The sequence below is a fragment of the Glandiceps talaboti genome, chromosome 12, assembly GCF_964340395.1.
Source record: "Glandiceps talaboti chromosome 12, keGlaTala1.1, whole genome shotgun sequence".
In the NCBI taxonomy this organism is placed as follows: domain Eukaryota; kingdom Metazoa; phylum Hemichordata; class Enteropneusta; family Spengelidae; genus Glandiceps; species Glandiceps talaboti.
The window spans coordinates 14,885,260-14,902,169 of NC_135560.1; the positions used below are offsets into that span (position 1 = coordinate 14,885,260).

General features: G+C 36.8%; 2 protein-coding genes across 2 annotated transcripts in view; one reads left to right on the top strand and one right to left on the bottom strand.

Annotated features, from left to right (window-relative positions):
• The window catches only part of LOC144443383 (dolichyl-diphosphooligosaccharide--protein glycosyltransferase subunit KCP2-like), a 466,884-nt gene that overhangs the window by 306,432 nt on the left and 143,542 nt on the right, over positions 1 to 16,910 (bottom strand). The gene's annotated exons all lie outside the window — the stretch shown is intronic.
• The window catches only part of LOC144443502 (neuronal acetylcholine receptor subunit alpha-7-like), a 37,086-nt gene continuing 28,002 nt past the window's right edge, over positions 7,827 to 16,910 (top strand). Inside the window, exons 1-2 of the mRNA XM_078132997.1 lie at positions 7,827 to 7,935; positions 8,085 to 8,178. Coding sequence (XP_077989123.1) covers positions 8,118 to 8,178 — 61 coding nt within the window. The 5' untranslated portion in view covers positions 7,827 to 7,935; positions 8,085 to 8,117. The remainder of the gene's footprint in view (positions 7,936 to 8,084; positions 8,179 to 16,910) is intronic.

Sequence of the window (16,910 nt, forward strand, 5' to 3'; positions counted from 1 at the left end):
ACTCTGACGACCCAATCTACTTGGGAGGGGACTTCAATTGTACAACTGACCCCCGGATAGATCGTAACCGGGGGTCCGAGCCAGATATCAGAACGTCAAACTTACTCACAAATTTAACCCGACGCTTTAAACTTGTTGACGCATGGAGAAACCAACATCCAGCATCACTTAACTATACATGGCATCGCGATCACGACAATGCGCATGCGCGACTTGACAAAATTTTTGTGAATAAACATTATATCAACCGTATCAAAAAGTGTTCAATCCTGAACTCCTCCTTGGCCTTTTCGGACCACTCACTTGTCACCCTTTCAGTATCCCTAAAAAGTGTCAAAAATCGGAACCCAGTTTGGACCCTTAATACCTCTATCCTTGAGGAGGAAAACTACAAGGGGATTATTTTTAATTTCTGGAAAAACTGGGATAAACAGAAGGACAGTTATCCAAATCTTCAACTTTGGTGGGACATTGGAAAACAAAAAATCAAGCAACTCAGCCAACAATACTGTAATAATAAAGTGAACCAAAACAAAACCGACAAACATAACCTTGAAACCGAAATAGCTGCTCTTGAAAGTCAGCTCAGTAACCATGGCTACAACTCAGCCGTTGAAAAAGTATATCAGGAGAAAAAGACTCTGCTCACCAATTTGACTAATCAGGAAAACAAACACGCAGGTATTCGGAACAGACACAAATATCTTAATAACTCAGATGCTCCTGACAATGTTATATACAAACTTAACGAACAAAAGAGAACAAGAAAATCTATCATCCAACTTCAAAACGGAAATGACAATACAATAACTGAAGATCCGACCAAAATCAGAAAAACGATTCGTCAATTTTACGAAGAACTTTACACCCCCGAACCCACTGATCTGACTTCTACCTCTGAAATTCTTAATAACCTTCCTCAAATTAACGAATTTGACCGCGATTTCCTTGACAGTGAAATTACACTCGAAGAAATGACAAACGCATTAAAACTTCTCCCGAACGACCGCACACCTGGCATTGATGGTATCCCAAACGAGTTTTATAAAACCTTTTGGTCAGTACTTGGAAACGATTACCATGAAGTTATGATGGCATCAATAAATCAAGGCATCCTACCAAACTCGTGTAAGCGTGCCGTGACTACGCTCATTCCTAAAACAGGCAATACAAATTTACTGAAAAACTGGCGTCCCATAAGTCTTCTCTGCAGTGACTACAAAATACTGACAAAGACACTCTCTCTCCGTCTCAGGAACGTGATAAGTTCTATCATCCATCATGACCAAAGTTGTAGTATCCCTACCCGTCAAATTCATGACAACATTTCTCTGTTACGCGACAGTATCACCATGGCCAATGAAAACAACATCCCACTTGGTATACTGGCACTTGACCAAGAAAAGGCCTTTGACCGTGTCAATCATCAATATCTTTTTGACACTTTACGCTCGTTCGGTTTTGGAAATAAATTTGTTGACTTGATTCATTTAATCTATAACGAAGCACAATCTTTAATTCGAGTGAACGATACCCTAACTTCGCCAATTGATTTTGCCAGGGGAATTAGACAAGGCTGTTCACTTTCTGGGCAACTTTACGTCATTGCCATTGAACCCCTTCTACACCACATCAGAACTAAGAGTAAAATAACAGGTTTAGACATTCCAAACTCACACAACAACAAATGTAAACTTTCTGCATACGCAGACGATGTCGAGGTTTTTATTACTCGCGACGAAGACTTAAATGAACTCAATCACTCACTAGTTATTTACCAACAAGCATCCAATGCCAAGATCAACTTCAGTAAATCAAAGGGTTTGTGGTGCGGCTCCTGGCGTGAACGTCACGATAACCCCCTTAACATCGAGTGGAACAACAAAGGCCTGAAACTCCTTGGTATTTTACTTGGCAATACTGAATCGTACATCGACGAGAATTGGAAACATCTCACTCAAAAAATTGAAAACAAACTTGAAAACTGGTCTCACTTTGCCCCTAAAATGTCCTATAGGGGGCGCGCTATAATTATCAACCAGTTAATCGCATCCAAAACACTTTTCCCTCTCACTGCTCTTACTCCGCCCGAATACACTATCACATATCTCCAACGCTTATTTCTCAACTTTTTTTGGAACGGAAAACATTGGATATCATCTGACACATTGTACCTCCCACTTGATAAAGGCGGCCAAAACTTGATTCACTTACAAAGTAGAATAACTGCACTTCGCATCCAATTGATTCAACGCTATCTTTATTTAGACTCTAAACACCCTTGTTTCCAAATGATTGATTTTTACCTCAGTAAAGTTGGAAATTTAGGATACACCAAGGGACTCCTTACTACTGAACTGAGCATGAATCTCAACAATATGCCTCCCTTCTACATCGATCTTCTCAAGCGTTGGAGAAACACTAAAAAAGTCCGTAAGCTTGACAAAACGAACATCTTCGAAATTCTCAACGAACCACTCTTTTGTAATCACCAAATTCTCCATCCACTCAGAAAAGAGCCATTTAGACTTGAACATTTGATTTCTGCTGGACTGACAAAAATCCGAGATCTTCTCAACGCTGACCACAAAGCCTTACTTACGGTACCTGATATTACTGATAGAATCAATATTCGCTCCCAACGCATCCTTCAACTTACCCTAGATACAATCCACAAAGCCATCCCCACAGATTGGATGAACACAATCAACAAGTACTTACATAGTAGAAATGTGAACATGATTGAAAATACACACTACAGCTTTGAACTCCACGTCTCCGATGACCTCAACTTTCCTTTATACAAATTCGAAAAGGGGGCCATCTACAAACACTTAATACAGGCACAACACATAAACCGGTCACCTGAAGGATTAGATACAGTCTGGCGCGATGTCCTTAATATTCCCGAGAATAGTAAACCGAACTTCAAAGCCTGTTACTCACCTCTTGTCACATTATACGAAGGCGACCTTCTTTGGCGCATCATGCACGGTGCATATGCGAGTGAAAATTTCCTAACTGAAATCGGCGTGAGTCGAGAAAGAAATTGTCTATTCTGTTCGGAAAAAGACTCGCTTCTACACATCTTCTTTGAATGCCACCACATCCAACCCCTCTTAGCCTTCCTCAACTCACTCACGAGAACATTCCCAACAAAACCCAAAATACCACCCTGGTGGTTCATTCTGAACCCGCCTAAAAAGTCAAATAAGTTCAACTCGAAACGAGAACGGGATCTTTTCATTTATTTAATCTGTACAGCAAAAATGTCCATTCATTTATGCCGTCGAAACAAACGCGAAAACATCCCGCATACTGATCCAAAAACAATCTTCAAAGATAAAATCGCCACCCGTCTAAAAACTGAATTTGCATACTTCAACCTCGTTCGCCAGCTTGATAGATTTTCCGACACTTGGTCACAGAACGAAATTCTCTGCAAACTTTCACCAACGAATGAATTAGAAATACTGATTTAACTTTATCGTGCCTGATTGCTTTCTCCTCAGCGTGCCTGTAAATATTGCTACGGCACGCTGAAATGTTTTCCTTTCCCATATTTTATCAATAAAGCCATCCACAATTTTGTGTCCGTGTCCTTTACTGAGTCCTTTGCCCTTGTACTCGCACACAGAATACCAACATTTTGTTAGTTCAATGGTCGTTGTCGAGCTCCCGTTTTGGGCAGCGTACTCTTTGCGCGTTCTCCGTCCTTGGAGTTCGGCGGTGAGCTCGATGGAGGACATACAAACACATTAACCACTTTCTAGCAACCTTGCTATTTGATCTTTCCCGTTAGGTCTGACTGTTATACTGAAAGACTGAAACAGCCAGCCTGAATAGACGTGGAACCAACTCTTGTAACATCCGGAGGCTGATGATGCAGCTGCGACTTATACCAGTTGAAAATCAATTTCCATGACTGAATCACCATTTGTTCTTGTTGAATTTCAAATCTTGTATAAATTTTTACCAATATTCTCAAATGTTAAACTTCAATTTCATTCTCTACCTGTACACTGTTATGTCAATATTTTAAAACATTGTAATAAAGTTCATTTTCAAAACTACTACTACTACTACTACTACTACTACTACTACTACTACTACTACTGCTGCTACTACTACTACTATTACTAATACTACTTCTACTACTGCTGCTGCTGCTACTACTACTGCTGCTAATGCTACTACTACTACTACTACTACTACTACTACTACGGAGTCGAATGGAGAGGGTTTTTGCAAGAATCTTGTAATCGCTGCAAAGCAAACTTATTGGTCTCCAGTTTTTAACGTTCGAGTTATCTCCCGGTTTTGGGTGCAAACTTATGACCTCCAATATTTTTTTGGACCTTTGCACTTGGTGGGATCTTGGAAAATTAAAGATAAAACTTCTCACTCAACAATACTGTGCATCTAAACGCAGTGATCGCAAACTACGAATAACAGAGTTAGAACAAGACATTCAACACCTTGAAAAAACAATGAATAGCAATGAAGAACTCATTAATGAATACAATGAAAAGAAAAGACTGCTAATTGAACTCATAAACATTGAAACTCGGGGCGCAGCTGTACGTTCCCGCCACACCTTCCTTAACAACAGTCAGTCATCGAATAAGAATTTCCTCTTCGCGCTCGAAAAAGAAAAAGGCAAAATGAGATCAATTCTACATCTCAAACGAACAGATAATACAATCACCGAAGATCCTAAAGAAATTCGTGACATCATTTACAACTTTTATCAAAAACTGTACACGCCAGAACCAGTTGATAACACATCTCAGGAAATCATTCTAAATAATTTACCACAACTTAACGACGACAATAGAAAATACCTGGACAACGAAATTACATACGAAGAATTTACATATGCAGTCACCCAATTATCAACGGATCGCTCCCCAGGAATAGATGGACTGCCTAATGATTTCTACAAAACATTCTGGCCACTCATAGGCAAAGATCTACACAGCGTCTTCATCAAATCCATGGAAACAGGCCAACTTCCACTATCATGCAAAAAGGCGGTCATAAGTTTGCACCCAAAACCGGGAGATAACTCGAACGTTAAAAACTGGAGACCAATAAGTTTGCTTTGCAGCGATTACAAGATTCTTGCAAAAACCCTCTCCATTCGACTCCGTACTGTACTATCAACAATTATCCACGAAGATCAAACATGCTCCATTCCACAACGCACAATTTTTGACAATATTCATCTACTCCGTGACAGTATATCCCTAGCAAATGAAACTAATTCTTCACTAGGAATCGTTGCCCTTGATCAAGAAAAGGCATTCGACAGAGTTCATCACGGTTACCTGCAACAGACCCTGGAATCATTTGGCTTTGGCACACGTTTCATAAATTTCATCAAGACATTGTACACCGATATACAGTCCCTCATTCGCATAAACGACACATTAACTGCCCCTTTGAACATTAAACGCGGAGTAAGACAAGGGTGCTCCCTCTCAGGACAGTTATACATCATCTCCCTCGAACCACTCCTCCACAAAATAAGAAATACTAGCCGCATTACAGGACAAAAAATACCCACAATTCCAAGACACACGTCATACCTCTCAGCATATGCCGACGATGTCGAAATATTTCAAACCAAAGATGAAGACTTCGTTAAACTGAAAACATGTCTGTCTGTCTATGAACAAGCATCAAACGCTAAAGTAAACTACCAAAAATCGGAAGGATTATGGGCAGGGAGCTGGCGACATCGAACTGACAACCCCCTTGGTTTAAAATGGAACACAAACGGACTTAAACTTCTTGGCGTACATCAGGGCAACGACGAAAAATACACCCAAAAGAACTGGACCGAATTAACATGCACCATTGAAAATAAAATTAAAAAGTGGACATCGTATGCACCAGGTATGTCGTATCGTGACAGGGTTCTAATTATTAACCAGATTTTCGCATCAAAACTTATTCACAGACTGACATGTACTACTCCAAGTAAAGCAACCATTTCTTACCTCCAAACATTATTTCTTCGCTTTGTATGGCAAGGTCGACATTGGATCCCGCTAGAAACTTTATGTCTTCCCTGCGATAAAGGTGGCCAAGGACTTGTAAACCTAGCAACCCGCCTTACCGCACTACGACTTAGTCATATCCAGAGGTATCTATACCAAGACAACCTTCATCCATGTTTCTCGTTTATGGAGTATTTCCTCGGCAAAGTGGACAATCTAAAGTACACAAAACAACTGTTTCTTACGACTGGAAACAACTATCAAACAACCCACTTACCCGCTTTCTACGGCGAGCTGCTACACTGCTGGAACACAACAAGCAAGATAAGAAAAGGGGAACCCGAAAATATGACGCATATTCTGCAAGAACCACTCTTCTACAACCAACTGTTACCACATCCAACTCGTTCAACGCCTTACTCACTGACCCACTTCGTAGACGCCGGTATCACAACAATAGGAGACCTCATTGACATTCATCACCGTCGCTGGTTCACCTCAAATGACCTTAAGGACAGGGTGAACATCCGATCTGAACGCGTCCTCGACCTCACAATCAAAACCGCCCAGCAATCAATACCTCCGAAATTGAAAGACATTATTCGAAACAACCTAGTAAACTACACACCCAGCGAGAACAACGCAAATATGCACTATACTTTTGAACTTCATCACTCAGTCGATCTTAATCTGGCCTTTTATAAACTCGAAAAGGGAGCAATATACAAATACCTCATCATGGTACTACATGTCAACAAATCACCGACCAGACTGGACACTGTTTGGAGAGACATTCTTAGTTTACCAGATTCAACAAAACCAAACTTTAAGGCTTGTTACTACCCACCAACAATACAAAAAGAAGGAGACCTGCAATGGCGAATTATCCACGGAGCCTACACAACAGGCACTTTTCTCCATAATGCTGGATTTCGACCCAACTCAAACTGTCCACTTTGTGAAACCAGTGATTCTCTCTTCCACGCTTTTCTGGAATGTCAACGCATCCAACATTTGCTCAGTTATGTAACCAAAATTGCATCAAACCTTACAACGAACACCGGGACCACTCCAATGAGCGCGGCAAGTTTTATCATCAATCCACCAGCCAAGAAAAACAACACTTTCGCCAACAAAAGAACCCTACATCTATTCACCTTTATCACATCGGTAGCAAAACTATCGATTCATCTCGCCAGAAGAAACCGAACCAGTAACACACTACTACTACTACTACTACTACTACTACTACTACTACTACTACTACTACTACTACTGCTAAATGTAGTTAAGAGCCTCAGCAGGAGATTGAAACTACGTCGTATAGTAATAGCCTCTGGCATTAACGCCCTGTATCCTCTAGTAGGAAACTCAGTGGTTCAAATATTATTTCAGTCATTAGATAAAATAAAAACGTAGTTTAAAAGTTGATTTAAAGCTCTTCAGATCAATTTGGTAACAAACAAAGTAACTGGAGGAAATTAACTGGAAATGGGATTCTGAGGTTTGACATTTTAATTTAGTTACGAATACCCAGACATCTTGTTGTATCATTGGTACTTGCGATGGCAAAGGTCTTAATTAAAATATCTTACCTACACCTATTTTGGATCAAATGAAACACAAACCATTGGTCTCCCTAGCTATGTTCTTTAATTGTCCATTGGTGGTAACGCAATAGCTAAACCTGATACATCTTCATGGACATCGACACACGTCCACCGCGAGCAAACTACGAAATTCAATAATGTTAAGGAGTTTTCCAAATGCTATTATAGTACCACCCGGGTCGCTGAGTATTTACACAAGCAATCTTTCTACTCGTAGTGAACGTGTGGTGTGGGTGACGCGTCTGATTGACTGGCCGCCTTAGCTATTTACTTTGGTTCTCGTCTAACCATGTCATTATCACGACAACAGGGAATGTCATGTAAGCATGATATATATATATATATATATATATATATATATATCTAAAATAACTAGTTAATCATATCCAGGATTGAGATAGCTGGGCGACAAGACTCGCTGACTTTGAACAAACTGTGGAATAACCTCATACATTTGATTGTCTTTCAGAAACTGACGAAATAGTCCTGGAATCTGCACATTATGATTTCACCTTGGAGTCGATTGTTTCTGTCTATTTTAGTGGTCTTCTTCTATCCTAAAGGTACGTGTGTTTTCACACTCCACCGTAAAACACGTAAGGTTTGCATGTGACGCGACATATCACACCTGTTCACCCCTTTTGTCGGCGTTGTTTTGTAATCGTTATTAATATCATAAACATGATTAAGCGTGAATATATGTAAATGTTTTTGTGGTATTATAAATGAATACTTTGGCACCAATTTAATTATATCTTTGCACCTTGTGTTATCTGTCATTGCTTTATAATGAGTTTATTCATTGGATTTGAAAAATTCAGAGTGACTGACTTGCTGTAATACATTCAAGATAGCATATATTGTAGTATAATAATATCCTTCCCAAGCCCAGTAATGCATATTTATTCATTACAAATCTACTGTTACAATATATCTACATGTAGCAATAAAAACAAATAGTATTATGACCAGAATACGTGCTTTTGACACCTTTTCAACACCTGTAATCGATTCTACTACTCTCAGACTAACCGATACTTCAAATTCTGTTATTCACCATTTCTATTTAATGATATATAATAATAGTAATAATAATAATATCATATTCGGATGAATGGAAACCCAGTTTTTAGAATAAACCCAACGGGATCGCCACCGCAATGTACTTTAAAGAACAACGTGTCAAACTCCTTTCATAATTTCACATCAGCTGATATCATCGATATTTCACTACTAGGATTATTATGTTTAGTGTACCGTGAGAAAGCCACAACAATTGAATATTCAAGAGCACTCTAGCATATGTATTATATAATTTGGCGAAAGAAGCACGAAACTCTATTTACAAAAAACAACGTTTTCGAAATTAAACAGAACGCCGTAAGGATAAGAGGTGCTACTTTGTCATGTACCAGCTCATCAAAACATCGTATATAGTGTTATAATCCAGGTTTTTATTGTGTGTGTATCACGTATTATATTTTTCTTTTCTTTTTAAGTTTTTTCAGAAAAAAAAAATTCAATTCGGCAAATAACAGCAAAATAACTGCAAACATTACAGTGTCATTTGTAAGGCTTTACTACTCTGTTGTATAGTGATTTTATGTACTTGTATAAATCCCTAGATCACATTTTGAATAGGATTCGCACGAATATTAATGCCTGTGGTATAATAGGCTAATCCCAGTTGTAACGAATTACGTCATATTATTACTCGACTGACGACGTTAACTCAAACACATTTCCAAAGTAAATACCCATGAAATTGTACAATATTGCCTTCCCATAAACGACGAACCGAAAAAATGATTACAGCGGATTTTATCTTTAAAAATGTAATGATGACCAAATTTTGATTGAATTTGATAAAGTCAATAAAAGGAGATACATGTAAATCACTTGGACCGTAACATACAACTGAAAGTGATAGCATTATGTGCTTTTACTATAACAGTTGCAAATTATCTAGGAGGGAGATCAATAGTTCAACGTAAAATAAAAAATAAAATAAAATTTAGTTTGGGAGGGGTGGGGGTGGGAGAAAAATTAATTCTTATTCTACAAAAACGATTTTACATGTAACAGAATCTGTTTTGTAACCATAAATACAGATAATTCAAAAAAAAAGAAAGAAAAGAAAGTCAAATCGAGAAATGGAAGAATTCCTGCTACGGTTACCTCACTACATTCTGGCTTTATATTCATACCACTACATACTAGTACATACTGATTTAAAATTATTGTGCTGTCTGAAACAATTGTCAATTTGGACAATTAAGTTAGCAGGGGGTTGAGGAGGGTGGTGGTCTGAGGTGATCTGATTAAAATTCGACGTAGAGCACACTGTGCGATTTCTTTTTTAATTGGCTGTTATGTTTATTGTCGTTTGCTCTTTTGTGAGCGTTCGTTACATACACCTGACATGTCAGACACAACACCATGGGCGTTCCCGTACCAAATCTCGTATTTACGAGTAGCAACCTGAATCCGTCTTACAATATAACACTCAAGGTTCGAAACTGAAAAAAAAGAGAACGACCAAACAATAACGATAACTTCGTTGTCTGCACTCTCTGCTCGTGCTCTTTTCGAACAGAGCGCTCTGAAGTACTGTACCCGTATGTTTCGGCGCGCGCATTACTTGTTTTCATTGGTTGAGTGAATTCACTCAGCGCTTAGATTTGGTACGCGAACGCCTATGGTGATGGTGATTTGATTATATTTAGAAATGTTCGGGTTTTCACCTGGCATTTCTCTGACTCGCCAATTTTTCCTTTGAAAAAGAATATTTATTCGAAACGTCGGATTTAACAGCTATATATACGGACTGGTTTATTAGTTCGGTATGCATTTCTATGGTGATGGTGTTGTCTGATGTGTGTAAGGAGCGCTGACAAAAGAATAGAACAAATGACAGTACACATAACAGCCAGAAAGAAATCGCGCAGTGTACTACGTCGGATTTTAATCAGAATGGTTCGAATGCTAAGTAAACGAATTCAGTCTTTTATACTACATTTACTGTAGAACAGTTGGTCTCGTCCCTAAATTAAAAGTAATGTGAATGTTTGTCATGATAGCAAGATTGTAGCAATAAGTATTATTGACGAGAGATGACTTCCTCCAAGAGTGAAATGTTGAAATATGCATGCATTCTGTGTTTTAATAATTGATATTTAAGTGTACACAAGTGTAACACTTTCCTGTTTGTGTGATCAAGTGTTTTCCCAGGTGACATAAGACTATAGTAAAACCCTATCATAAAACACTGAATGATGTAAATGTATAGTGTGAAATACTACATAACCATTCAAAATTGACTTTTATATATTTTCCTCTAAGATCCCAAGGAAACTGCTTCATACTCAAAGTATTATGCACACCTTCCTAAATCAATTTAAATTAGGCCCAAACAAAATAGTCCATTTGTCTATTCCGATAACAATAAATCCCTTGAAAATATAGCAGTCAACATTATATTATGAATTTACCGAGTCACGTAATTTGGAAAGAACATGAAGAATTTGAAATCAAAATTGGTTATGCGACGTGTTTGTTTTAAAAGTGTCTTTATGATGGCTGTCAATTTTTTTCTTGTTCACTTCTTTCAAAGAAATCGGAAGTTGATTATGGGAAAGTATGATAATTTTTGACAGAAATGTCCTTTGGCATTTCCTTATTTAGACCGTTCTTAGAAAGTATATGATGCTGGAAAAAAACAGAAGCATCATACAACTCACTCTGTCACATTTCGCCTCATGATTCTCTTCACACTGTCGATAGAAAAAGGTTGTGAAACTTTGATAAAGCCACCCCATTATATTTCATTAACACAATCCCCAATTATCATTTAAGCATGACGTATTAAATTCAACGGACACCACATGAAACGCTATTAAATCAAATCATTCATTAAAAATTACATGTAAATCGATGTGTGACTTCACAGACTGCACACGTCTTAAATGCAATGCCAGAAACTGTATTAAGCGAAAAAACAAAATGACGGTTGCTCGTACAATATTGGAAAATAGAAAACCATATCATGTGAAGACAAGGTCTAACCAACCGCTTAGTTATACGCCTGTCATTTGGAAATATGATTTTTTTCCATCATGAAAGCTAAACTTTAACTTTGTGTTACTCCTTCAAATGACGTCTTGGTAATCGAAACATGTCATTTGTGTTATAAGACTATTTCAAAATATGACATTTCAAACAGAAATGTCAAATTTTCTATTAATTCTAAGGGAAGACAGTCTTTTAATTTCTCATTCGATGTTCTTGACAACAGACCTAGTGAGCTATTTTATACGTACGTGGCTAAGTGTTTTATATATTCTGACGACAAACGAATCACTCTCAAACCCTTCAAAATGAAATCAAATTATGCTCTCCAGCTCTCCAGTTTTATAAATTGCGAAAGGTTATGTAAAATGGTATGTATTGTACTTGATAAATAGGGACATCTGTTCTTTAGGACATCTGGCAAGTGGCACTGATCAATCAATACGATAGAAATGAAACACAAAACATAATTCATATAAAATATAATGGTAATGATATTATGAAATATGGTATGTTGTATAATAGAGTTTTGAATTATTGTCGAACTTTTCGTTATTATATATCACGCTGTCGGATATATTCAGACGAACGATGATTTACAACTGTGATGTGACAGTAGAATCCATTCAGTCCGATTGTAAATTATAACCAACACAAGCAACATGTAAAAGATAAAGGGAAACGTTAACGGCACTTGCTAATATCCGTTTTTCATCATGTACATGTATCATTTATGCTTACTTAGACAGCTGTATACATCCAACGAAAAAGTATCACATGTACAGTGACTGTAGAACAGAAACTCCTGTCACGTATTTTGGCGTCCGAGGAATACCTCCAGGCTGCTCCTTTCAGAATGAATGGACTTCGTCCATCTGTGTGTCTGTCCCTCAATTCATCCATCTGGTCACATTAGAATATTTGAAATAAGTAGATTTGATTCAAACCTAGCTGCCATACTCCAAATAGATTTCTGTATTAATTTACGTGTTGTCGTATGATCAAATTTGATCCAATATCACAGACACTGACTGTAAAAATCCACATTTCTTTCACATCGTAAATACATTAATTAAACCCAAGTGGCTACTACAGGATTAGGCCTACTGTGGAAAATGCATTAATAATGTCCATACTCGTACATCAGTGGTACAATACAAGGCCTTGTATATTAAAAAAAATGGTTATGGTAACACCAAAAACTCTTGGGATTAATGAAACATAATGTAAAATACGAGCGTGATCAATCAAGTACAACTATATGACAATACAACACAAATAAAACCGCTTGTGTACAATACCTCATTTTTAAAGCCCATAACGCCAGAGATAATGTATTGGGACAGTCACTTTGAAATTTGACCTTAACCATATGTCTTACAAGTTTATATTTCTCAATGAAATATGTTCTTGCAATGATTATGTAGATGTCATTACAACAAATAATTCATATTATTACGTGGACAATGTGCTTCGCTTTCCAATGTCTACATATTATATATCAAAGGTGCTGTTTCTGATTCGAAGACTTGTTAATTTTAAACAATGATAAATGATATTTGTCAATGGTAGGTCGATATTTTGCAAAAATTGGTATTACGAAAATACAGACTATGGTTTCTATTAATTGGACGTAACACATTGTAATCTGGGATATGAAGTAAATTATGTATATTTCAGCTACAGTTGATAGTGTAATTTCTATTAGTCGGTCAAAGGTTACATTGCTGATATGGAATGTGTTGAATCCCAGCAGAAAAGATGGATATCAGTAAATTATTCAGGACTCGGAGGTAACGACATCTCTTAATGTTGGTGAAATATGAAAACAATATTAATAATAACACAGAATGAGGCTGTAAAATTATACATATTGACGATGAGGGAAAATTGATCATATCATGGTCGTTATATCATTTTAATCATAATGCCTTGTTTAAGTACTATTTGATATGATTCCTGGATATGACGAGATGCGCTAGTCAATTTTCGTGTGTAGTTGCAAATTTAATTTTAGCAATTTTATCGAAATTTAATAATTGCTAGTTCGATATGAACAACGTTTCCAATTTTATGACCAAACTGTCTTCAGGCAACTTTTATTGGAAAATAATGTTATCAACTAGTGGTACAAATCGCAGTATATAATTTTAAAATACGATCGCAATTATTTGTAGTTTGGGATCTATTTGTTTCCAAATACATGGGTGGGCAAACTTGTATCTTTGAATACAACACTTTGGGTACACGACCTGTTATTTTGTACCAGCTATTTCCATTAGACGACCTTCTGCCAATTCGATTCATTAAAGGGGTGCAAGCTGGGTTTTAGTGAAAAGCTTACAAAATCAGACTGTGTCACTTTAAGGCCACACAGCGTACCATAATATAGAATAGAATAGTTAATAGACAACACTTACGCAATCGCAATGTATTATTTTATGAAGCCAATATTTCAACACCTGAAACGCGGTATTCGATAAATATGATATTTTTACTGATCACTGGACTTATAACCCGAAATAAAATTTATACTAATTTTCAAAATATTTTTAATGAGAACCTCGTATTAATTGCACAATAATACCGTCTGCATTACACATAACTGTTGTCCTACTTAGGAAATATATATCTAGATATTCCGCTGTATGATCACATTTGACGTAATTATTTCCACCTGCTGAGAGGATTAAATTAGTCTTTGGGAATTGATTTTAGCAGTTTGCTAAAGGAATCCAGCGTTACTTCATTTCTTACTCGTTGTAATATATACATGGGATATTAGATCCATGAAAATCTTCCAGTAAACAACTAATTGAATAAATTCTTTTTCTTTGAGTGGGTAAAAATGACTAGAAATGCAACGGGTTAAAGGAAAACCCTCAACGTGCATTTAAAGTGTGCAATATAGTCAGTCTGATTAATATAGTTATATATCCATGATTTCTTATACAGTTTGGCACTTCCAAAAGAATGATAGAGTAAACAGACTAAAGTCGTCATTCACATTCTACACATGCTCTGAATGCAAAACGTGGTTATGCATTCCCTTCATGTCGGTTGTTAGACATCTCAAAACATGCATCTAATCTACATCAGTGACAAAATAGGCCATGTCACTACGAGTTGGAGAGGCGTTTTTGACAGGATCCGTATGTCAAGAGTATATTCTGATGGAGAAATAATTATGGTAAAATATATATTCATACATGTGCACGTTTATTAGACGACATAGGGAAAGGAAGTCAAAATATACTAGGGCCAAGAAGCTGATTTCAAGACGCGAAGTCAAAAGCTACTGGGTCAATTTCAATGATACTTGAGGAATGTTAGAGTGACTGTCAAGTTTAAAATAAGTATTGTTGAAAACAAAGAAACACGTTATAAGTGTGGATTTCATATAAAATCAGTCGTGCTACAATGCCATTTGTCACTCTTTTAAAAATAATAATTATAATTTCAATCTAGCCGATTCAGATAAATTTGATTTCGATTATGTAAGATCACAGAATAAATCTCCTCAATAAAGACGGAAGATGAATAGTAACAATTTCTAACTCTGGCTTAGTGAAGTATACAAGCATCAAATAAACTCCATCCAGCTGGCTTAATTCATTATTCAATTAATCTATGAAAGTAGCGACAAATCAATTGGCGACACGTCTGGTGAATATAGTCATTAACTTATACTTTGCATAAATCACATTGCCAGTGGCTAAATCTAAATTCCTGGCTAACTTCCAGAGATATGAACACAGTTGTTTGAATTCCCGAGTGACTATAAACCATTTAATATGGAGTATTGTACATCATTACGAAATGATGTAAACTATTTGAGGACAGAATTCTATTTTCTGCTGCAGGGTTTGCAACGAATTATCATGTTCTTTGCATGCGCATGCGTATACACAATATACTGTCATTTGATTATTGCCAGAAATGACTAAATAATATAATTTTTTTTTCAATGATGAAAACATTTCATTCTTTTCTGTTCACGCTGACATGTGTTGTCTAGGAACATGAAATCTTCCTCTAACTCTTGGAGACACCTATTCAGATTTAAAAACATCAAAAGACACCGCAGAGCTGAAGTCAGTAAACAAAACAGAACAAGCTGTGTTTGAAAAGTTGCTAAAGGTTGGCAATGTTATTAACCGTAGGCTTATTCAAATTCAGTTTGTGAATGGACTTTACAATATTGCAACTCTGTTTTTGAATCATTACACTACCTTAGTGAAAAGCATTCATTATTGCGTCCGTCTGAGTATAACAAGTTAACTACATCTTTATATACATTTCAATAACTTAAGTCACATAAATCTTTGTTGTTCTCCTACAGTAAATCCGAGCCAGTTGTTAATGCCACGGTCATCTTAATAAATGTTAGCACCACCAGATGTCAATTTTAGACACATCTATTGCCTATTACAGACACTTTTAATTTGGAAATATCTGAATTTAATTTGACTTTCGTGACTTCATATAACAATTAAGCGCTAGGAACTTTGTTTGGCGCTTTGCCTGCACAATCTGCCTGCTAATTTATACTGCGAGTACAGGCGTGAAACAATATTAGTAATAAAAGTTAACATCTTTAGATCTTAAAATAAAAAGAAATAATTACAAAGTAAATAACGTAAAAAGTGAGTCAGTCAGTCAGTCAGTCAGTCAGTCAGTCAGTTAATTAGTCAGTCAGTCAGTCAGTTAATTAGTCAGTCAATTGGTGAGTCAGTAGTGAGTTAGTCAATGAGTCGTTGAGAGAGTGAGTGAGTGAGTGAGTGAGTGAGTGAGTGAGTGAGTCAGTCAGTCAGTCAGTCATAAGTGAACAGGCAAGCGAGCTAGCGAGTGGAGTGCGTGAGTGTAGAAAAGAAAAGAAGAAATAATGAAAAGCGAAAGAATAAAAGGACGAGAAAGAAGTGCACATAGAGACAGAAAGCAATGAGAGAAAGGAAGAGAATTCAAAGAGTGTGAACGCGTAATATTATGGCAATTTCACAAATTCAAACAGACAGAAGACAAAAGAAAATTTCACGTAAACTTTTCAGTACATTAATACAAAATTGCTGGAAGAAGCCTGACAGCTGTTGTACTTAGTTGACATGAATTTCATAATTAGCTACCTGTCAAAATTCGTAGTGAGATTGTTTCTTGATCCCACTAGTGTGAACACGTTTAATCAGTCACAATTGTGATTCTAGTGGTATCGAACCGTAACCCACTTCTA